The 25,827-nt window shown below is 33.7% G+C and overlaps 1 protein-coding gene across 1 annotated transcript in view; it reads left to right on the top strand.

The window, feature by feature from the left end:
* DGKB (diacylglycerol kinase beta) overlaps nucleotides 1-25,827 on the top strand; it is a 605,812-nt gene that overhangs the window by 113,628 nt on the left and 466,357 nt on the right. Inside the window, exons 6-8 of the mRNA XM_046670071.1 lie at nucleotides 12,172-12,221; nucleotides 15,539-15,613; nucleotides 18,764-18,883. Of these exons, the coding sequence (XP_046526027.1) occupies nucleotides 12,172-12,221; nucleotides 15,539-15,613; nucleotides 18,764-18,883 (245 nt within the window). The remainder of the gene's footprint in view (nucleotides 1-12,171; nucleotides 12,222-15,538; nucleotides 15,614-18,763; nucleotides 18,884-25,827) is intronic.

The following is a 25,827-nucleotide window of genomic DNA, read 5'->3' as shown; positions in this document are numbered from 1 at the left end:
ACCACAGGGCCTGTGAACAGACAGCTTCCCGGGCCCCAACTCCAGTATATGTGATTCAGGAGGCCTGGGGTGGAACCTTAGAATTTGCCTTTCTAGGATTTCCAGGTGATGCTGCTGTTGCACCAGGGACCACATTTTGAGAAACACTGTTTTATGCAATTCCTTCTGACAATGAAAATCCGCACACACACACGCACGCACACACTCAGCCACAGACACACACAATTCATCTGAAATGATGATTGTTTCTTGGAATTGAATGATGGCAGTATTTGGTAGGTTCTTTCACTTGGGTTATTATATAAAATAATGACGTTATTGTAAATGTTTATAAAGGAAATATGTTTTTCACAAAAATAATGTTTTATAAATCTGTTCAGTGCTTACTGTCACTTCCTGTCTTCCCTCCCGTCTTTTCTGCCAGGCATTTACACAATGTTTAGAATAAAGCTTTTTGTTGTTGTTGTTGAAAGGAAGTTAACAAAGAAAAGCTCCTAAACTTTCCATGGATTGTAAGCCATTTCTTCAATTTGCTTTCCTTAACCCAATTCTAATTCCTCACTGAGGACTTTGCCTGTACTGAGGCCCTATCAGGCAGAAGGTGTTTATTCACCTACTCCCATGGACCCTTGGAAAGTGTGTGTGCATGTGTGTGCGTGCATGTGTGTGTGTGTGTTTATGTGTCTTGAGGATGTAGGGGATTCCATTTTTATCTCTCCTTGTTGGTGTCAGTTACCAACCATCCCCGTGCATGAATGAGAGCATTGTACCAGGGCTCATTACCCTCTTCACTTTAAACCCACTACAATACTTTGTGGAGATCCATTCAGTACATCTCTCTTTTAGTCTCCTCGCATTCCTCAAATTCTGTGACCTTACCTCCACTTTATTTCAGCCACTCACTTCTGTTGCAATACCCAAAGCCTTGTAATTTCCAAAAACTGCTTTTTTCTAAAATTTTAAACTCTATTGTAGTCATCCCTTGGTACCACAGGGGACTGGTTCTAGGACCCCCGTGGATACCAAAACCCAAGAATGCTCAAGTTCCTTACGTAAAATGGCATAGTATTTGCATTTAACCTGCACACCCTCCCGTATACTTTAAATCATCTCTAGATTACTTTTAATCACTAATACAATGCAAATTCTATGCAAATAGTTGTCATACTGTATTGTTTAGGGAATAATGAGAAGAAAAAGAAGTCTGTACATTTTCAGTACAGACACAACCGTTGGAGGCCTTTTTACTTGAGGTGGGTTGAATATTGAGGTGGATTCGTGAACCTGAAGATATGGGCACCGACTGTATTTTACTTTATCAACAGCTTATGTTCACTTAACTTTTCACTCTCCTACTTTTAATTTAAATCTTAGTACTTAAGATGTATGCATCCTTAGTACTTAAATGAATGCATCCTAGCTTTGACACTTTCTATCTGAGTGACCCCGGCACATTTTAGAAACCTCTTCAGGCCTCAGCCCCCCCAGTTGTAAAACTGGGATCATAATGATATCTGTTGCATGTGTTTGCTATGAAGATTAAATGAACCAATATTTGCTCACACAAATTCCTTCACAGTTATTAGTTCACCTCAATGTTTGTTAAGTGAAATAAAAGTTAAGAATTCTTATCCCTTAACCACTTCCCTTCCTCCTGAATTTGCCTGCTGCTTTTTGCCTCCCATACCTTCAAATATAGACTGACTCTGTAATCCTAGATGTCAATCATTCTTTCACACTTAGTTTCAGGCACCCAATTTATTTGCTCGTATAGTGAGGTAGCAGAGATTTAGTGAAATAAAAACATAATTGTATATTGTCTAATCTATAATCATAGCTCTACTCAAAACCTCAGATGACCTTCAGTGCATTCAATGTTTCTCTGGTCATCAACTTCTTCTAGTTAAAAGTTAATCCAGATGCTTCGTTTCTTCAAACACTTACCTATTTCATCATCATCTCACTTATTAGGTGTGAATTCTCGTAACTTCCTTTCATTTTACCTAAAACTTGTCAACTTCTAGACCTGTTTTTTCCTCTTTCTGTTCTGACTCAGGATGAACAATTGTACCTTTGATAGTTCCCTAGAGAATAAATAATACATAAAATTAAGCCCTTAATTTAGCATCCATAGACTGATCGGGCTCCACAATTTAACCCCAACCTACTTTGCTAGTGTTGCTTTTGGCTTTAACCTGTACACACATGCACAAACGACGTCCCAGTCACATGAGTCTACTTTTCAATCATCAGACAGATCCTGAACTTTTCCACCTTCATCACTTTGCTTATAATGTGCATTTGCTGGTGGTGTTCTTTCCCAGTGTATATCAGATACAGTTCAGTCTACACTGAGACCTAGCTCATATCACGAGTCCTCTCACCATCTCCTAATTGGATTTATTTTGCTCGCCTTCCTCGTACCCTTGCACTATGTGTAATTTCCCACCCTAGCACCTACCACTTGTGTGTGCGTGTGTTTCAACAGATAAATGCTCACTAACTGATAGTTAAATTGAAGTTAATGGGTGCTTGAGAAGAAAAAAGTAAGGTGAATTATTTAACGCATGAAACAATAGTAAATTTGTTTATACTGTGACTTTAAATGGTATTCACATTTGGATTAGTGTTTATAAATTATTATTATTATTATTAACCAGAATAATTTTTAAATTAGTTTACATTTACTGAAAATGTATCACTAAAATGAAGACTAACCTGTATGTAAAAGTTACTGCTATGTATAGTATTAATCTTAGAACCACTGAGATTTAACATCAAAGAGATCCTGAAGATCATGTGGTCAACCTCATGTCAATGAAAAAATTGCAGCCCAGAGAGACTGGTTATAAATTATACCATTGGTTTAGCTAACTGTGACTAAAACCCATGATTTCTCACCTACTGTATAAGTACTCTTTTTATTTTGAAAGCTTCCTTCCATTGTTTTTACTGTTGTTTCTCTTGTGGAAAAAAGGAGAAAATATAATCCATTACATTAGATGTCACAAATTCCAAGTAGCTAATTTTTCTTTCCCTCAGCCCTTAAGGTTTATTAAGTAGGTCCGGAAATTCATAAAACAGTAAAAAATTGTGAGTTAAAGAAATTCCACATAAAATGTCCTTTGAAATAGACACTTTCTAATGTTTAATAACAAATTCCATATTAATATTTTCATATCAATAACATATAAAGTACAAAAGCACCAAAGTATATACAATAGGATATTCAAGGTGAAAATAGATAGACTAAAAACTTGCAAATCTTTTGGAAGAGAAAAATTCTAGATATAGAAAATTACCCTTATATTGCATAACATACCTTTGCTCTGATCTTTTAACCAAATTCATGTGTGGGCATATAATTATGTCCGTATAAAGGGAAATTGCAAGAGGATAAAAATAGAAAAAAGTGGGTTAAACTAGCTTGTAACTTTGTAATAGTTACTCACCTTTTGAAGCTATCATGTTAACAGAATAATTTTAATATTGAGCTTAACTTGTTTTTGCACCTAAAAATCTATATCCTTATTATATTGGTTTTAAAAATAAGATCTATTTGTTCAATGATTTATTTGACTTTGGGGCCTAACTTGACTTTTATATTCAAGAAGAAATAGTCTTATTATGTTTGAAGATCGGTATTAATTTCCTCAATATTATTCAAATATAGTTTTAAAAGGGAAAGTTCCCATAGGCTTTGAAAGCCAAATATTTTTAATTTTCCATGGTGTTAATAGCTGTCTTTTCTTCCTTGTTTGATTAGTTTCTCTATTCCTACACAGGTGATTAATTCCAAAATCCTCCACCACAAATTTTGATTTGGAAACTTGTGCTCTTCATTTCTTCTTTAATCTTTTCATTATCTGTGACTTTCTCTTTTCTTTGACTTGTTCAGTCTTTCCGGAACCACTATTTTTGGGTGTTGAAGCTCTAAGACAGAACTTTGAATTTTTTTTTTCTTTATTTTCCTATTCTCCAACTTCTTTTCTCTTACGTCTTTCATTTGACACCTGGGACATCTTCTGCATCTATGATGACTTTTTTTCTTCATTTTTTCCCTCACACTTTTAACTTCACAGAGAATCCGTTTTGTTCTCAGTATGAGCCTTATATGCTCCTATTCTTATTTCATGGATTGAAACTCTCCTCTTATAAGGAATTTCTTTCCATTCCCTGCTTTGTTGGTTTTTTTTTTCCCCCCCCAAATTCCTTTGTTTTGAAAGGACTCCTGGTGGGTTGGTGGGTGGGTGGCTGAGGTTCAAGTCTGACTCGCTGGAGAAGGGGAAGGGGACTCGACTCTCAATGTTCAGTCTGGCGACTTTCACATATTTTCCCTGTCTTGGGTATAGCACCCCTACCCTCAGAATTCCTGAGCTGCCTGAGCTCAGAATCCCTCTGGTTTGACTGCTATAGAGCTCAAAGGTCCAGGCTTCTGCTGGGGAAGAGAACTTGGCATAGCCTCAGGTGTAAGGTGTGAGGGGTAGTATTTGAGGGTCTAACTTCTTTTCATGAAGACTTTCAATTAGTTTTCCAATTTATCACCCTTTCTGTGCAAATCTGTGTCTCCTCGTCCCTACCAGCTTAAGTTTATATTTCTCAGGTTTCAAAGTCAACTACCATGTATATATTTGTTTTCCAGCTTCTTAAATTTGGCTATTCTTTTCTCCTCTTATGTTTTCTTTGTACTTACGGATTGATGCCTATTTCCTCCCTTACTGTTAGTATAGTGGCTCTTCAAAAGAAAGCCAAGGTAAATTTGTGTTCAATACTTCATATTTTGCGTGAACCTGCTACAATTTTAAATTAGTAAACTTATCTCTGAAAATTAAAATCCTAGAATTTCTCTCTCTTATCCAGGATCCGAAAAAACTTTATACTTGATTTTAACTTGGTGAGATTTATAGTATATGATACTTGGTGCTCAATACATATATGCTATTTTTATTATTGCTATTATTATTGATAGTTTTCAGACCAACTTTCCTACTGGAAACAACAAGAAAATTTAGACACAATGTTGTTTTTAAAAATCTGTTTGAGGGGCTGGTCCCGTGGCCAAGTGGTTAAGTTCTCAAGCTCCGCTTCAGTGGCCCAGGGTTTCACCAGTTCAAATCTTGGGTGTGGACATGGCACTGCTCATCAGGCCATGGTGAGGTGGCCTCCCACATGCCACAACTAGAAGGACCCACAACTAAAATATGCAACTATGTACTGGGGGGATTTGGGGAGAAAAAGCAGGAAAAAAAAGAGTATTTGCAACAGTTGTTAGCTCAGGTGCCAATCTTAAAAAAAAAAAAAAACCTGTTTGAAAATTTCAGGGACTTATCAAGGCAAGGTGGCAGCATCCCATATACAAAATAGAGGAAGATTGGCACAGATGTTAGCTCTGGGATAATCTTCCTCAAGCAAAAAGAGGAAGATTGGAAACAGATGTTAGCTCAGGGCTAATCTCCCTCACAAAAAAATATATATGTTCTAATACTTAAATATGTTATATAAGTTCTTATATATATGAAATTTATATTTATATAAGTTCTAATTCTTTTTTGAAGGCTCAATAGGATTTTCTAAATGCACAAACATATTACTTGTAATTAAAGGTAGTTTTAATAATCCTTTTATAACATGTACATTTTTTATATTTTTTTTCTTGACTTATGGCAAGAACTAGAATCTCCAGTACAACCTTGGAGAAAAGTGATAAGAGAGAACATTTTTGAGTGCTTCCTGATCTTAAAGAAAAACTATTAAACTTTTACTAATAGCTATGATTTTAACTGTAGAATTTTAATAGGGTGCTCTTTGTCTTGTTGAAGGTTTTTTTTTTCCTCTTTTGTTGAGAGTTTTAATCATGAATGGGTATCATCTTTTGTTAAATGCTTTTTCTGTATCTGTTTAGATGATCATATTTTTTTCTCCTCGTTTTGGTTAATGTAGGAGTTATTAACTGGTATTAAACCAAATTTGCATTCAAGACATAATGTCCATTTAGCCTTGATGTTTTATTTTTATCATATATTCTTGTATTTGATATGGTCAGATGGATAGGTCTATTTTTCCTTGCTGGTAACATCCTCATCTGGGTTAGTTTGGCCTGATAAAATAAGGCCTTTTTCCATTTTCTGAAAACGTTTGTGGAGGATTGATACTATTTCTTTCTTAAGTATTTGGTAGAATTCACCATTAAAGGAATCTATGTTTGGAGGTTTCTATGTGGAAAGTGTTTTTAAAATTATGGATTCAATTTCTATAACTGATATGGGACTATTAGGATTTGTCTATTACTTATTGTTTTAGTAAGTTGTATGTTTCAATAAAATATGTGCAGTTATGTGTTATAAAATGTATTGTCATAAAGTATTTCAAAATATCACTTTATTAACTTTTATTGTCTGTGTGATCTGTGGTGATGTCCCTCCTTCATTTTCCTGATACTAGTAAGATAGAAAATTCAAAATTGGTATCTATCTATTAATATAGTGTGATAATACATAAAACAAAAATCAAAATAATTAAAAGGATTAATGAAAATATGTACAATTTAGTGGGAGGTTTCAACATACTTCTCTGATTTCTCATGCAAAAACAATGAAAAAATCAATATGGAAATGGAGAATTTGAGTAACATAATTAACAAACTGACATGAACATTTTTTAAATGGCACCCAAAATCAAAATATTCACAGAATATTTATCAAAATTAACTGTATACTATATTATAAAGCAAATCAACAAGTTTCAAAGTATTGCTATGAAACTGAGTAGAATTAATTTAGGTATTAATAATAAAAAGAGCCCTGGAAGAATACTCATTTGCTTATAAAATAAATGCCATATTTCATATAACCCATGGGAAAAGAAGAAATTAATATGACAATATTTTGAAATTAATGATAGTGAAATTTTAACAAGAAAAAATGTGAAATAGAGATAATGCCAGACTTAAAGAAAAAGATATACTTTAGAGGCATATGTTAGAAAAAAAAGAGAAAGGGTGAAAATCAGTGATATCTACATCTAAACAAAAAAACTTAGAAAAAGAAAATAGAGGAAAAAATACAGTAAGAATAGAGGTTAATGAAATAAACACATACAAATTAGAAAAAGTCATCAAAGAAAAATATTTTTCTTTAAAAATAACAATAAAATGGACAAACCCCTGGAAAGACAGATTGAGGGAAAAAAAAAAGAAAGGGAGTGTACAAATGCCAACAAAGAAATGAAAACTAAGACATTGCTGCAAATCCTATAGACACCAAAAATATAATAAGTATTTTATGGAAAACTTTATGGCAATTAGCTGAAAATTTAAAGTTAAAAAATGTGTTCATAGAATAATACAACTTATCAAAACCGAGCAAAGTAGAAATTTAAAGTCTTAATATTCTTATATCTGTTAAATAGATTAAATCTCTGATTTAATGAAACTTTCGCTCAGAGTAAAGTCCAGGGCCAGATGTCTTTCCCAGTGTGTTACAGTAAACATTTAATTTAAGAAATTAAAAACAATAGTTGTACGGATAATCTTCTAGCAAACAAGAGTGGGAGCAAGATATTAGCAGTTCAATTCTAGTTACATAGGTAAAAGTGGCTAATATATGATGTCCAGATCCCAGCTGGGGTTATTTCAAAAATGTAAATTTGGTTTAACATTTGAAAATCAAACAGTGTAATTTACCACATTAAGAGAATAAAGGAGAAAACTTTTGCGATCATGTCTATGAAATAATTATATTATTTGATCATATTCCACATCCATTCACTATTAAAAACAAAACAACCACAACAGCAGACTCTTACCTACTTAGAAATTGTAAAGAACTTCTTGAATAGAATGTGTATCTACAACAGACTTGCATCAAGCTTCATATTTAGCAATGAAATGTTGCAAATACTTCCATTGATAGTGGAACAAGACAAGAATGATCAGTATCTTAAGTTTATTTCAACTTTGTGCTGGAGATCATTGCCCATGGCAATAAAGCAAGAAAAATACATAGAATTTATGAGGATAAGAGGGAAGAAATTAAAAGTCATTGTGTATGGACTATATGATTATTTACATATAAAAATCCGAAGTAATCTACAGAAAAGTATTTGAATTAATAAATGAGTTTAGCAAGGGCTCTGGATACAAAGTAATAATAAAAATCACATATTTCTATATGATACCAATAAATAATAAAAAATAAAATTGAAAATAATTATCATTTATAATACATCAGAATTATTAAGTGCCTGCAAAAAATCTTTAACAAATATTTGAAAGACCTCTACCCAGGACAGTATGAAATATTATTAACAGAAATTAAAGAAGATCTAAATACTGCGGAATATAACATGGTTTTAGTTTTTGAAGACTCAACATTGTAAAGATTCTCCCCAAATAGATCCATAGATGCTGGATAAACTCAATAGAAATCTAATGCACATTTTGTTTGTTTTTGAGGGAGGGGGGTTGGAAAACATTTTTCTAAATGTTATATGTAGATGCAAAGGCCAAGTATCTTGAGATTGAACAAAGCCAAGACAATCTTGAGATTGAACAAAGTTAGAGGATATGTTTGATTGCATAACAAGATAGTTTTGAAAGCTGCAGTAATTAAGACAGTGTGGTATTGAAGCAGTAACAGGCAAATAAGCCAAAGGAATATAATGGAGAATTCAGAAACTGCCTGGAACCTACAAGCATACTTGATTATCACAAAGTTGGCACTGCAGAGCAAGTAAAGATCACCTTTCCAGTAATAGTACTTGGATAATTGGATAACCATACTGTTTCTTTTTCTATTATACCAAGTAACTCCCAAAACTTAATGGCTTAAGACAACAGCATTCATTTTATTGTCTTTCATTTTTGTGTCTTGGTAAGAATTTTGGAAAAAGCTTAATTGAGCAGTTCTGTCTGTAGGTCTGTCACGTAATTGTAGTTAGGTAGGCTAGACCTTGAACGGTAGAGGTCTGGTATATGCTGGGAATATTCAAGCCTGTCTGGACAATAAACATATGAAAATTAGCTCAATCTCACTAATAATCAGGGAAATGGAATTTAAACCTAAGTGGTGTACCACTTATACCTCCACCAGAATGGTTTAAATTAGAAGACTGGTAATACCCAATGTCGGTGAGGATGTGGAGCAGCTCGAACTCTCATAGACTGCTGTTGAGAATCTAGTTTGGTAAAACCACTTGAAATGTTTGGCAATATAACTAAACATAAACATTTGCAAATCCTATGACCCAGAGATTCCTTCCCTTTTACTGGTTTATAAACAACTGGCAAATGTTCATCAAAGCATAAAAGCCATTTCCAAGAAGGTTTATAGCAGAATTGTTTGAAATCGCACCAGCATTACTAGAAATAGCAAATTGGAAACAACCTAAATATCTCTCAATTTTAGAATGAATAAATTGTGGTATTTTTGTACATTGGAATAATATGCAGAAAAGAAAATGAGTTAATGTTATTTGCAAGAATACAGATGAAGATCCAAAACATAATGTTCAGTAAATGATGCTACATTCAAAAGAATGCATATAGAAGTCAAGATAGTGGTCATCTCTGGGGAAAGGAGAGGAATAATGATGAGGAAGCATGAGAGGGGTTCTGTTGTGTTAGCAATATTCTATTCCTTGACTTGGATAACTTGTTACATTGGTGTGATCACTTTGATAATTTATTGAATGTTACACTTCTCTATAGGTGTAATACTTCAATAAGTTCATTTTTAAAATCAATGTTGAGTGCACAGTATCACTGGGAGAGACAGAGAAACAGGTTAGTTTTTAATTGTTTATTTTTTTAACAAGCGGGTTATTATTATTTTTTTCTTTTCTTCTGAGAAAGATTCACCCTAAGCTGACATCCACGCCAGTCTTGCTCTATTTTTTAGTATGTGGGCTGCCAGCACAGCTTGGCTGCCAACAGAGTGGTGTAGGTCCGTGCCCAGGAACTGAGCCCTGGGCCGCCAAAGTAGAGTGTGCTGAACTTAACCACTAGGCCACCAGGTCTGGCCCCTATTACTACTTTTTAAATTATATTGAGGAGCACACAGAATCATTAGGAGAGTCAGAGAACCAGATTAGGAGGCTTCTTGTTTGAAGCAATAACTAAACTAGGTACATACTAAATTGGACTGGGGAAAAAACCCATTGCTGCCTCTCTGTACAGACGGAACATCTTTCAATGCCAACACCCCTGAAACATCCAAGACTCTGGATGCTCTCTCTTCAATCACTGCTACTGCTGCTGCTGCCTCCCATCACCAGAATGGATTCTGTGCAGCCCTTTTTTCATGGGTCACTGGCATCTGATTGATGTCTGGGCTCGTGCTTCTGATTGGTGGAGCTTGGGTCGTGTACAAATTCTATCTTCAAGTCAGGCTAGTAAATAAAAGGTATTTGGGATTTCATCTGTTATTGTGCTTTGCAAAGCGTAGCTTTTAGACCGTAGGAAGAAGTTTCAGAGGCTACCAAAATGAATCACAGATACCCACACACCCACCCAACTTGTGTGTATGTCTTTGAGCTCATGTTTCCAATAAAGTTTACTAATAGGCATAGCGTGTCCATATATGTGAGCTGTTATGAAATGGGTTAACAGTCATTTACTCCAATAAGGATTGACAGAGATAGAAGTGTCCTTCATTCTAAAATGTAGTTAGGCTTTTGTAAGTCCTTGCTTTGTTCCTGGTACTTAACCCATTCTCTGAGTGGTGTGTGAATCCTTGTCACTTACAAAGATATTTTTACTATTTTCTGCTGGACTGGAAAAGGTGGACATGCTCTGTATCCACATTGTGGTAGGTTTTTTTCTTTCTGAATTTTCTTCCAATTTATTGAGTATATGACAGCCAACAATCATCACGGTTTGCAAATGAGGATCTTAACATCTTTTAGCCAGGCTAACATTATTTCTCTTAATTCAATATGTATGCATTTTCTCCTTATATTTTAACATCTTTAAAGTCTGTTTTCATTTTACAATAAATAGAAGATGATAGGCACATTGCCAGCATTTTTTCCTTTTACTGATATGCAGACTAGCTTTATATCTTATAAGTAATCCTATCTTAGAATTGATAGAATATTATTATTTTTAAATCCAAAAATAATAATTAGTTACAGATATATGTCGAGGTCATTGCATAATTATGCCTCCAGTTATCAATGTCTTCATTTAGTATTACAGACCTCAGATATCAAGATTCTCCAGGGAATTATACAAACCCAACACAAACCCTCACTTCGACTCCTCTATTTTTACAGCTGTGTTGTTCTTTCTGTTTATCTCCAAACGGCTCCTGCAGCCTCTTCTGTAGTCTCCTGGTGGTGTGTGAATTATACAAGGGAATCCTCAGGCCAGTCATGCACCTCAGCCATCCTTCTTTCCTCAGCTCACTGCCACAAAGAGAGCACTCTCCTTTTCCTGCTTGATTAGTTCAAAGAGTGGTTATACCCTATGAAACTGCATCTCAGATTTAAACAAAGACACCATTATAATAATGCATTTTATGTGTTACCATCTTCCATCAGAAAAATTCCCTTATCTTGCACTAACCTTCCTTTCCCGTACTGTTTGGGGATCAATCAAAACAATGGCTTATATTTGTGTAGTGACCTACGGCTTTTGATATGCATTTGTGTCTATCCTCTCACTTAACTTTCAAACAAATGGGTATCTTATGACAAGGTGATTATTCTCATTTCACAGATGAGAAAACAGTGTTTGACTCAGCTCACATAATAGCGGATGGTGGATTCAAATTATAATTGATTTCCAGACCTCCAAGTTGGTCATTTCTTCTCATCTACTCTGCCCTTTAATATCCAGACTCTGAATGTCTAAATTCATTCTCTTCTATTCTTTTTTCAGTTTCCATTTAATGATCTTGTAATAAAGAATTTGAACAAACAATAGTACTTGTTAGTGTTTTCTAGCTATGTAACAAAAATTGATAGACTTTATATCTGATATCCAATATTTTTATTAACTGATTAATTCATTTTCAGCGTATCTTGAGAAAAGACCCTCTCAAATCAATTGCTTTGAGCAGGGATGGATTTGGTATTCGTTTTCAACAGGAAATAAATTTTAAAGAATATGCCTTATACGGACATTGATCTTACTCGCCTATAATCTTTTTTTCAACACCTCTTTTATTCTAGTTATGTTTCGCCTCTATGACACAGATGGGAATGGCTTCCTGGACAGCTCGGTAATTTTTTTCTTTGAATTTTCTGTGAAAATTTCAAAGTAGTTTGTTCTGGAAAATGCAATGAATAAATTTATAGCTATTACCACTGAAGACACACTTACTATAATTTCCATGCACTCACACAGCATTTTTATCATCTGACTTTTTGAAAGAGAGTGATCTGAGGAAACTGTTAGGATTACAATTGTTGTATTGAATAATTTACTTTAAAAAATGACTTTTTATGCACTGAAAGATAAAGAAGACTCCAACCTCATGTGAATAAAACATAAGAGAAAGTTGAGACCATTGATGTGGAGAGAAAAAAAAAAAATCAGTGAGATTTGAGTAAGAAAAATATCGAGAATACGAGTAGAAATTAGAGGAATTATAAAGTCAATTTAATCATTTTATTACTCTCCTACTTTTTAAAAGTGTTCTTAGTCATATATGCTGTTGAAATAGGTAAATATATTTACAAATTGCTTTGAGAAAATTCCTTTTTAAAATGTCTCATCCAATTTTAAATGCAACTCACATTATCCACAGTTTTATTCATAAAAAGCAATAGAAGAAAAAATGTCATCTCTGTATGATTAACTGAAAGGAATACTTGGATGTTTCCTTTGTTTGTAATATAGGCAAATCATTGATAGTTTTCAGAGAAGTAGTTAGACTCTTAGTTCTACTGCACAAATCAGTGTCTCACATGTAAATCCATCTCAGCTTCCATCCAATAATTTATTTTATATTTACTAATAACATATTTTGCATATTACATTATTTCCTCTTCTATAAAGGAAATAGAAGAATATTAATAAAAGAATGTGTCACATTATGAAAATTTTGAAGTACACAGGTATATTAAAAAGAAAATGTTTTAATGTATTTAATATTGATTAAAATAAACACTATTTCTGATAATAAGTGAGTTTCTCTCATCCTCTGATGTCCCTCCCGAAGGCAAAACTGCAATAGGCTTTTAGAAGCACAGCAGTGAATCTGGAGATGTACTTGTGTAACGCTGAGGAGGATAATGGTACAGCAGCTTCTCCAGAGAGGGAAAAAGTATGTCATTCCTGCTCTAGGAAATGAGCCCCAATCTGAACTGAGGCTGTGATTGTGGGATTTCCCATGTTTAAGTCTCTCATTTTGCAAATGCCATTATTTTTATATGTCTAGTAGTGTTCAGTTTTCCATGTAGGAATATTAAGCTGCAAGATAGATTTGCTCATTTTCTGGTGGCATTTCACAGCTAGGAGTTCAGATTTCTTCTAGATATTTCAATATGCTTATTGTAGCACTTCTGACTACACTAACAGAAATTATATTTTTAATGCAGATTTGTTCTATTTAATATTTCTTTTTAATTAAATTAAAAGAATGTTTCCTCACTAGGCTTTTAGCCATGGTTTGGCAGCTGATTTGAAAACTCAGTCAAATGGTTTTTTTTGGTCTCTGGCCATTTTTTTGTTAACATATAGTAGATTACTAGCAATATTTAAAACTATATTCCCAATATTAAACAATAAGTAGGAGACAGATAAATTTGTTTGTACTTATACTCTTCGTTTTTGTACGTAAATGTCTGGATTTAATTTTTATGGTTTTCTCCACACAACTCACGACTCCATTGTATTTTGTTCAATGTCAGGTTGAAATTGCACCTTCTGATGTCATTTGTCCTGGAAATTTAAAGATGTAGCAGTTCACATATTGGAGGCAAATCAGAGGAAAATTGATACTTTGAAAAATGGTCACTGTGTCTAATAATCCTCGTTAATGTTTATTGATCACTTGCAATTTGCCAGGCAAGATAAATGTATTTCATGTAATAGCATGGTTAATCTTTGCAGAAATTCTATGAACTTAGATTAGAATATCTATTTTACTCATGAGGAAACAGTCTTAGGTTAAATGACTTATCTAATGTCACTTGCCTAAATAATAGTCCACCAAAAATAGTTTCTGTTCCTAAAAACATGTCCAGGGACTTCAACTGTTCCAAACCATTAAGACGTATATAAGCAAAGATAGAGAAGGTGAAAGAATATTAGCATACACACACCTACACTCCCACACACACACACACACACACACAATTCCAGCCTATAATTCTAAACGATTGGTGTTTAAAAATTTTCTTATCTGTAATAAATACGTTTATATGCATATTGTTTCTGGGGCAACCTGTGTTACATAAATAACATTTTCATGATTACCTTTTTCTGGAGAGAGGGCGTGTAGCTTTCATCAGTTTCTCAGAGGGATCCATGACCTCCTAAAAGAAAATATCTTTTACCATATTTCCTTTTTCATTTCAGGAATATTAACTACATATATTAGATGAGAAATTTGAGTACAATAATCTTTGATTAATATGCTTCAAGCCTTACTCTTATATACTTCTTGTATTTTCAATTATCATACTATAAAACACCACTTTTAATTACGTCGTTGGCTGCATTTAAAATTACTAGCATTTACAAAGTATGTTTACTCTGTTCTGGAGATAAGGACAAATTAAAACATTAAAAAATAGGTATAAAAAAGTTTTAATTTATATAGCCCAGCCATATACCCATTAACTAGCAGTTCTTCAAAGAGTTGACATTTGTGCGGAATAATGTAAAACTTCAAACTAAAATTCTATCTCCACATAAAATAAACTCTACGTGTCCTTGGCCTCCAAACCTTCATCCCAAACATACCTCTAGCAGAGTGAATTATCCCAGTACATGGCTGGAAAAGTCTATATACGTTCTCAGTGTATCAGAATAAAAATAAACTGCTCAGTTGCCCTCAAACACTTCTTTCTACCCTTCCACACCTATTTTCAAGTCCAAAGATCAGGACACTCAGTGACTTAAAAATCACATCTTGTGAAAATATGTGTGCTCCTACTTTCGTCAGACACTCCTTTCCAAAGAATGATTTCCTTCCTTATATCTCGTCTCCTGGAAGAAAATCTTTCTTTGTATGGTTGCGCCCTCTACTGGTGAAGATTTCTAGAGTAAGTACAAAATGAATTTACATTTAGGCTCGTCATTTATGTATAATTAGACCTTTAAAAAGGATATATATAATATGTTAATATATAATAATATCAACATATATTTATTTCATAAATTATTTTATTGTATGAATTATATAAATTATAATTATTATAAGTATATATATTTATAATATAAATACAAATAATATGAAATTTATATTTCTATAAATTTAATCATAACTTCTTTACAAGTTCAACAAAATAATTCCTGTAAGTCAAAGCTCAAGAACTTCCTTAGAACTTGTATTCCTTCTCTCTCCCTCTCTGTCTCTCTCTCCTCCAGGAGCTAGAAAACATCATCAGTCAGATGATGCATGTTGCAGAGTACCTTGAATGGGATGTCACTGAACTTAATCCAGTAGGTATATGAATGATTTAACTGTTGACCAAATTCCAGAAGTTCCCTTTCTCTTTTGTCTATTTTGGCACCCTAATGTATCACTGTCATTTGTTTTTTTCTTTTGCTAACTCTAAGTTCCTATTTCTAATCAGTGGGTAAATTGGATCTTGAACAAGAAAAGGTATATATGGTATTCTGAACCTCTTAGCAGTAACTTCTGCTTTTCTTCCTCATGGAAATTAATTTGGATGGCAATCTTGCATACATGTAGGTAAATAGAAGCTGATGATGGACACTGCCAAGGTCATGCTGTGCCATAAAAAAAGTCAGAATTGATATATGTTTTTTATGATCTCTCTGATTTTCCTTATATGGAAATAGCTAAAATATTCATTCTAAAAGAGGATGAAGTGGTTAAGAAGATGATGCTGATAGCTTACTGTTCACAGTGCACTGTGTTATCTTGGGTATATGTGGTATTTACTGCTCGTAACTCTCTGAGGTCGATACTACCATTTTATGCATTTTACACTTGAAGAAATTGAGACCCCCAAATGTTAAAGATACTTGCCCAAAGCTTTTCAGCTAGGTAAAGATAGAGCTTAGAAATTTAGAAAAATAGTATCTAACAATGCTTATAAGAATATAAAAACTTCTCATTTTCAGTAGACTTATACCAAAGTTACAACATTATTCAAATGTATATTAAAACATACTTGATCAGAAACTTTGACTTTAGCCACAAGTAATATTTTTGGGAGAGTTGATGTATTGTTGATTTTAGTTTATTTTTGAAACTAAGTTTAGCAAATTGTACATGAATCAAACAAGTACACATCAATTTTATTTAAATGGTTTACATTTTATATGAATTCAGAAAGCTTATTCTTTAACCACGGTTCACATTTATGCAGTTAACAGCATGATAATGGCATGATTATGTGAGTCGAGAGCTCTGATAGCATTTTCCTTGCTTGGCAAACTAATGCCAATAAAGTACCATGAAGTCATGTGCAATGTCACATACAAAGGAGACCACAATTTCTACTGGGACTGGGGTTTTTCCTAGTTTTCACTCAGCTGGTTTTTCCTTTTTTGGATATGGAAATGCACATGCTGTGCACATAATTAAAGTTGCAGTTCATATATAGAATAATAAGGTAAATGGCAACATATATTTCATTCTGAGAATACTTCTTGATTCATGTTAATACTATTTTCACTGAAATCAAGGGGCTTATAAATTCTGTTGCCCTTTTTGGTTATGTTAATCTAAAACAGCTTTCATCCTACTCACCTTAATACCTATGAGTATTATTCATCTATCCATCAAGCACCTTGTCCTCACTGGAGTGATAGAGGAAAGGGGCATCTTTTTCTATCAGCTTCCAAAGCAGAAGCAGGCATCACCACTTCTCAACAAAAAATATTTGGGGTGGCAGGGGATTTGGGGAGAGTGTCATTTGAGAAAAGGGGGATCTGGATGCTGTAAGGAAGGGAACGATTTGTGGCTGGGCAGTCTAGTTATGACAAATAACTTCGGGAAAATACAAATAATAAACTATATGACATTATTTGTCATTTATTGCACACACTGCTGTCTGCCACTTCCACCTGGTGTAAATAGTAGAAAGTCAAGATCAAAGACTTACTGTGCATTATGTTTACTGCCATAGTAACTGCCTCATCCTGCCTAATGATGCAACAGCTCTCCCCATTTTAAACGTGTGTACTTTGTACACATTGTCAGATCTCTGATAAGTTTGCATACATGAATCAAGAGAATTGAACATTTGAGGTTGATGGCAGTTAGTAGGGAAGACTGACATGTTCTTGGAAGAAGTTTTTCAAAAACGAACCCAGGCTCTAACATTAGATTTATTAGGTACAAAATGAAAGCATTAGCCGTCTGAAACAAATACTCTGTCTTTTAGTTTTCTTCTCATTTATTCATTTCTACTACTTCATCAGAGTGCCTTCAAGGGGCAAGACATTTTAACAAGCTCTTACACCATTCTGCCAAATTCTAAATAATTTCCCCTGTTTTTCATTTTGAGAATGATGAAATAATTATTTCAGCATCATTTTGTTCCAAAAAGCCTCTTTCTTTCGAATTCCTATAGATAAGTTTGCTTTTATGAAGGAAAATAATCTGATTTTCAAATGCTTCCTGAGAAAACTCCAATCGACCAAATTCAGGAACTTCCAGGCAAACAACACTTCTGTCAGTGTGTCAAATATTCCATTTATTGCACCTTTTCAAATCTTTGTTCTAATGCTCTCTGTATTTCTTTCTTTTGCCAAACTGATTAAAGTTTCCGTATTAGATAAAGATGGTGAGTTACTTTCTTCACCAGAGCTCCACCTGGTCTGCCATTTTGATGCCATTAGATGGGAAGTACTTCACATTCCCAGCAGCCAAGGGTAACACGTTTGCAACTCATATAAATTCTGCAAATGTAACACTAACAACACCTACATGACACGATATATGCTAGATGTAATTTGAAGATACTTATAATATATTAACACATTTAACTCTCAGAGAATCCCTTGAATTAAATACTGATATTAACTCTATACGACCTAGAGATAAATGTATTACAAGCACACACTGTGCAGAACATTTTCGGTCACTGTACAAGTCATCTTTAGAAAAGAAATCTAATCAAAAATGACTTGATCGTTTAAGTTCTTGGCTCTATTAAGTTCTGATAGGCAATTAAAAGCAACTTAATTCCCCCACTCCTTACCACTTAGCAAAGAATTACTTCAGCACTTTGCCATGAAGTTAATTTGTTCAGACATTATCTGGCATATGTTTGAATTAAAAAAAATAATCTAGAGAAAGCAATTAAAGACCATTTTCATCCTTAAATTAAAGATACCTTCTTGTTTTAGCCATACCATTCAGTGACAAAATACTGAAATGTTAAACAATTATTTCTAAAAGCGATCAGTGTAAGTAGTCAGGTTCTGGAAATCATAACAAAGCCACTATATTCTCAGTAATAGGATTAACATTGTACTGAGTTACCCAGATATTTGTGTCGCTCTCCACTTAGCTAGTAGTCATAGTTTTTTATAACCAGCGCAATGCTTAGTTGTATCATATGAAATTTATTTTACTGATTCATTGCAAGTTTTCCCTCATCTCTTCTACTCCAGATCCTCCATGAAATGATGGAAGAAATTGACTATGATCATGATGGAACGGTCTCTCTGGAGGAATGGATCCAAGGAGGAATGACAACAATTCCACTTCTTGTGCTTCTGGGCTTGGAAAATGTGAGTAGTAACACACAGTGGGTGGCCTGGTGGTAAGTCAGTGGGGTTCTCTATTACACGTTTTGATTATAAATTCATCTGGCCATTTTCTACCAGTAAACATGTAGTTAGTACCTGGACCTTTTAATAAGTATGCCACCGCGCAATTTACCCATGACTCCTTGTATAGTAATACTTGCCATGAACATATTGACTCATTTTAGGTATTACCTTATTATTTAATACACAATTTCTCTCGTTTTTTCCCTCAATTTAAAGTATAATCTAGTTAAAAAAATTATTGACCGTCTCATTTTAACTAATGCAAGAAACTTCTCAATATTATTGCATTCTGTGGCTCTTCTGGTGCTCCATCTTATTCCATATTCCCCTTCCCCATGAAGATAAAGTTTATTGATAACCTATATTTGGAAAAGCCAATTATATACCAAGATTGTTGAGAGGTGATATATATATATATATATATATATCATGATATATATCATATCATGACATATATCATAAGATATATATAAATGCAATAAAATTATAGATATATATATATCAAACATAAATTTTTTTACATATCAGCAGATCAGCCAGGCTTTCACTGTAAGCCTGTCAAAAATTTTCTTATATGAGTGCCTCCAGTGCTAATTAAATACTGGTTTGGGGGGATAATATAGATCAACCTAAGTTCAGAATGTGATATGATAGTGACTTTGAAACCAAATCTTGATGCCCCAGCCTTGATGTGAATTTCAGCAACAATTAATTTAAAAATCCAATGAGTCAATACTAGATTTCTGTATTTAGCGTTAATAGTTAGACAAGATTAACTGTAACATGCATACAGTAAAATGTATCCTCAGGTTGAAAGGATGTTACTGATGCAAAGCACCATGACACATACAATATTTAGAGTTTTGAGGTACAAGAACCTAGTGTCTACCACTTTGCTGCTGATCCAAAAACTTTCATACTTCTTGTTACTAGCAGTAACACTTTTTCAGATTCGACTATACCATGGTTATTCAAGATACCAAGATTTTAAAATCAGCCCTCAAGAAATCTTACAGTCTGTGTTTGTAAAACATGTGAGAAAGTATGCAAATACGTTTGTACGTATTTACATATAGGTTTGGGCTTCAGGATAGGATCATTTGCCTCTTTTTCATTTAGATCTTCGAATTCTTTTGCATTCAGGTTAACCTTCCCCTTCATGAGGCCCTTGGGATTTTAGATATGGTCAGAGGAAGGAAAAGAAAAATTACTAATAGGTGACGTATAGGAAATTACCCTCAAAGTAAATAACTTATTAAAACAAAGATAATAAATATAGATCTTAATGTTAATACATATATATTTCTACATTCTGAAAATTAATAAAGCAATATTTCCCTGTGTCTGATGTTCTTATACTATACACAACCTAGTGTCTTTTTAAATAATTTATTATATATCTCTGTATTATAAATATTTGTTTGTTTAATATACCTCCAACAAAAGCGTATGTAAATCAGACTATTGGGAGAAAACAAAGAAAATTGACAAAATGTTGACGTTTTAAGGTTGAGTTTATACTTAATGCTGAAGCATAGTTGTCAAATGTCTAGTCAAGAAGTTCTAATTATAGTGGCTCCCTAGAAGGGAATCTTATATTTTTAAACTAAAATTTTGTCTATTCTAAATATTTATGGAAATTCTGGGATGACAGAATGAGAGAAGATGCAGGAAGGAGTAAGTAAACCATTCGGTAGTTGGGGAGTTGGACAAGAAAGTGTAGTAATGGAGACTTAGTCATCTCTATTTTAAATATCACAGAAAGATTCTGAAATGATGTGTTTCTTTGGAAACTATGCTTTAGAAATTCTTTATAATTTGATTCATAAATATAGATACTTGTGAAGTTATGAAAATAGCATGGGTAAATATAGTCCAAAAATCTGTATGGATTTACCTCAAAATATTTTTAACAAATACCATACCTTGTCAGTTTCTAGTGTAGCAGTAACTTTATTTCAACTGAATGACAATTTTTTGTCATTAATGCCCATCAGGTTAATGATACATAATTTACTCTATATTCATATTCTTAAATTTGTATTTCATGTTTTTAGTAAAAAGAGATGTTTTTGGAGTGTAGTAGGAAAAATCAATTTAGGGTTTCAAGGTGGTAACCAGAACTGTGTTCCAAAGCTGTGTTCCCAGTGATGGCCACTAGATGGCAGGGCTACATTGTTTAACATTTATAAGTCAATTTAAATATGAGATTGGATTTTTCACCTGCAAAGAACAATTCTGAGAGTAATATCCTTTTTCCTTCACTTTTTAAAAAAGAAAAAAGCCAAAAAGCTTTTAAATTGTCCTTTAATAAAGATGTATAAACCATGGAATTATGATCGCAAAACACAGCATTTATTTGTTAGAAACAGCTTTTTAATTCCAAGGTATGGCAAGTGTTTTACAAAGTAGGAATGACACAATGACAACTGAGTGATGAGGGCCTTTTTTTAGTAATTGAGATTTACTTCCTTTTCTGTAGGCAGTTGATGTGTTATCTTATTACCTGTAGAGAATTTGATTCATGATGCCATTTTTCCTCCACTTTGGTTTATCAAATTGGAAATCTAGAAGCGTTAGGTTGATTCCAGCCGTTTATTGTGGGGCCTATCTTATTCTGTTGTCCTATCTATTCTTGCCTAGTGTCAATTATGAGCTCGGGGAGTAGATTCTAATTGATAGTGCATGTTAAATACCACAGTGTATTTGAAAGTGACCGTGTTGTACTAGCCAAATTACCCAGATGAGATTATTGTCCTGGGAGAGTAATCCTCACTTCTAATGTAAGGCAGAGCAATTGTGATTTCATTGTAGTTTATTTTTCTCCATCAATAGAGTTTTAAAAGCTACTTTATTTTAAACAATATCTGTTTTGGTGCCAAAATGAGAAATGTAGTTTATCAGAACTTGATTCTATATCAAATGCTAGAGAGTAAGAGTCATTTCCTTTGTCTTATGGGAAGTCCTTCAAACTTCATGATCCCCAGTATGAAGTGGTACAGTCTCTTACATCTGAGAGAAAATTGAGAGTTTGGGTGGCATATGTGATTTTGATTACAATAAAAAATTTATACCTGAGACTTACTCATTTCTCCTTCAGCATTCATTTCATTGAAGAATTACTTTTAAAAAAAAATCTAAATTTTCAATGAACATGTTTTTCTTGTTAAAATAACTGTATCTAGCAATAAACTCTTCTCCATTGATTGGTAAACTTTGTATGTAAAGGGACAGATAGCAAATCATTTAGGTTTTGAGCACCATAAGGCCTCTGTTGCAACTGCTCAACTCTGCTGGTATAGCACAAAAGCAATCACAGACCATGCATAAATTAAAGAGCAAGGCTGTGTTCCAATAAAACTTTCTTTACAAAAGCAGGTTGCTGACCATTTTGACCCAAGGGCCGTAGTTTGAACCCTGATTTATTCTATTACTAATTTGTCATATTACAAACAGAAAAGGTTTTCATTTACTTTTAGTCATTTAGGAGAAACAAATGTAATAACTTTTATTTAGCTCAATTAGACAACCTCAGCAAGTCATGAGGACTAATGAAGAGAGAACATAGTGAACTTTATCAAATTGGTCTTCACCCTGGCTCTGTAATTAACTAACAAGGTCATTTTGTGCCAGCCAATTATTCTCTCTGGACAAATAAAAAGAAGTTTAAGAATATCCCTTTCCTTTTATATATTCTTTCAGTTCAAACGTTCTTTTTCCTAGATGAACAAGATTATTAATAATGCTCCAATTCCTGAAATCTATAATCTTGGATCATTTTTAGATTTTTGAAGGAAAATTCCTGAATTCATATTATCATAAAAACAGGAATACACATTTAACTAGGAGTCTGGCTTGAAATAAGATACTTTCTTACTATTTGATTGTTGTGCCCACATCTGGCCTGTATGGTTTTTGAATGGATATATATTTTGATTTCACTGTATATGCTCCCAGAATACTGGTCTTTAATCCCAATATATTGTTTAAACTTTGCTGTTAATTGAAATGTTTTAGGATGCATTTTTTTTTTGCCTGAATTAATAAAATAAAAGTAATTGTTTGTTTTGCCTCCTGATTTCTGATGAAATTTCTGAGTATGGTGGAAAGCAGAAGATGATGTACTCTTAACAGACTAAGCTATATTTGGTAAACTAATGTTTCACACTCAATTTTTTAATTTAATTTAATTTGGTTGAGTTGTTCTTCTGCTGTTTATATATTGCTCAATCTAGAAAAGAGTTATGAAACTGGATAAATGCAAAAATTTTTGAGATTCCAGTTTGGGTCAGTCAAGGAAAAGGATTATGTGGTGTTAGTGGTGTTGAATTTGCATTTGAACCTTAAGAAGGGCAGGGTCTGAGCCTGACGTCAGAAAGTGCGATCTGGAGAGAACAGTTGGTTTCACCACCACTCACAATTTTAAAACTTCTCTCTGCATTCTCTTTGCCTAGGCCTGATGCAGCTCACCTTTTTGTCTAAAAGAACAGCTTTTTTCATGTTATAATTTTTTGGAGACCTTGAACAGAAAAGTCAGGCAATTTAGTGGTGCTTATTATTTAATGAGTTGGAATGAATTTGCACCATTAGCTCTTCTGTGCGTTGTAAGTGAAGTCAGTTGAAACATAGGTATGGCTAGGTGTAGGGTAGGAGCATTTTGGCTGTGACCTCAGTGACATTTCTCCTTGAGATCTTTTAAAAAATGATATTATTTATAATAGCCCCAGTTCACTTGAATACTATATGTGATGTGATCTGGGATATATGTAGGGAAAAACTAAAACTTTAGAAATTACTAGGATAATGAAATAGGTTTCAAAAAGTTCCAAAGGGCATTCTTCCCTTTGAAACCTCCTTTTGACTTCTAAGGTTTAAAAGGGGAGGAAGAACCTGGGGCTCCTTCTCAGTGTGAACATGCCGAGCTTTCATTAAACGTTTCTGTCGTCAGCACAGAACTGAGCTGCTTCATTATAAAATACGGCGTTTTCTAAATATCAGGAATAAATTTCTATGAAGTATAATATCTGGTAATGAAAAATCATGAGAATAAAATGTTTGTGAAATAAAGTACAGTAAACCTACAAATATCCTTCTCAAATGTTTTGGCTGAAACATTGGGATGTTACACAACTCAACCCAATGATGGTAATAATATTTGCTGTTTATATAGCACCAGTATTCTGAGGAGCTAAATTGACTTCACAGGTATTGCATAATGAAACTCACACCATGGCCTGGGAGAGGAAAGTGGGTCCTTTCATTTTATTAGAGAGGAAAATAAGAAGAAAGGTGAAATGGCTTATCCACCTTTTCGTAGTAGGCTAGGAATCAAGCCTTCCAGATTTCCTCTTCATTTCTTTTTTATAAAAATAAATTCTTTTCTATGACAATAAATATTTATTTGCAATAGAAGTACTAATAGGAATGCACATCACTGGCTGATAGAATCTAGTAAAGGACAGCCTTCCCCTCCCCCGCTAAGTTTATGATCTAAATGAGACAAACAAGACAAGACATGAAAATCCAGCGAGCTGGAGAATAATTTGCACTGCTGAGAAGTAGTTGGCCCCTGGTTTCAATTTCTTCTCTTGAAGTCACATACATATTTCATCCTTTGCATATTTCGGCAATGTATCCGGCTAAGAGCTATAAAGCTATTTAATTTGTTTTTTTGGTAAAGCATTTTATGTCTGGGTAATGGATTTGTACATCAGTTGCAGCCTGTAACATGGCTAAGTGTTCTGATTGACAGAACACCCACGTTCAGACTTGTTTATTTTTCGATAAGGAAAATGCCAGTTAACTTAGTCCATATGTGCTCTTCAACAGGATGAAGCTTATTCACATGTAATGGACAATCATTTAAAAATATAATGACAAGGATTATAAGAACAGTAATACATATGAAAATTAGATTTTTCCTTTTTCCTTTTCACTTAAAATTTTTTAAAAGCATTGAAGTGCTAACTTTATCAGTTTTTTAAAAAAAATTAACAACCCCATTACTTAAACTTTTCACATCAGGCCGTTTTATTCTAATTTGAAGGAATAGAAATTTAAAAATATAGTCAGTTTGCAAAAGATAGTAAAGTTAAATAAATATGTAAAGCATACCATTCATATAATAAAGATACTAGAAGTCTTATGACTCAAGCAAACCAGAACTGGATTCAGAAATTATTACAGAGCCTATTTCTTAAGTTTTGGAAGAAGATTGAAACACCAATGTCTTCTGATGTCCTCTCCGTGACTCCTTCTGCATAACTGTTCTTGTTGAGAGCTTGTTAATCCTCTGCCAGAAGAATGAATCTGAGCGTTGTCAACAACTGTGAAGGGGCTGAGAGTTACCCTACTTGCAAGTTAACAAGTTAGCTCCCCACAGTTTCATAGATGCTGGCAAATGACATGAGACACCTGGGTCAGAAACAAAGTACTTGTTTACTCACAAGCGGGCAGTAGGAGCTTCATTTGTGAGCGAGTTCTCCTGGCCCAGAAGGTCTCATAGGAGCAACGGAGTGCTGCCCGAGTAATTGCTGGACAGCATCAGAGCTTGGAACCGCTGGCTTGGGGAGACTAAATCTTTTATAATGTACAATAGATAAACCTACTTAACCTTTTCTTAGAAGGGAGAGATTATTTTTATTATACTAAACGGTAAGTAAACTTGCTTCACCTCTGGAGGGAGATGCATCTCTATTGTCCAAGGTGGTTTGTTATTCAAACAGCTTCGAAAAGAGAGCCTGAAAAAAAAGGCAGTTCTTCTGCTTACGAAATGTGCAGAAATTCAAGAGACCCACAGAGAATTATCTCCTAGGAAGCTATTTCATTAATGTTTCATATTATGATGCAAATTTGACATTTCTGGTTCTAATGTAAGAATTAGTTACTATGAATTTAATCTG

This window comes from Equus quagga, chromosome 8 (assembly GCF_021613505.1).
Source record: "Equus quagga isolate Etosha38 chromosome 8, UCLA_HA_Equagga_1.0, whole genome shotgun sequence".
In the NCBI taxonomy this organism is placed as follows: Eukaryota; Metazoa; Chordata; class Mammalia; order Perissodactyla; family Equidae; genus Equus; species Equus quagga.
Note: the sequence above shows the minus strand (reverse complement) of the source record. Positions and strands in the feature narration are given on the sequence as shown.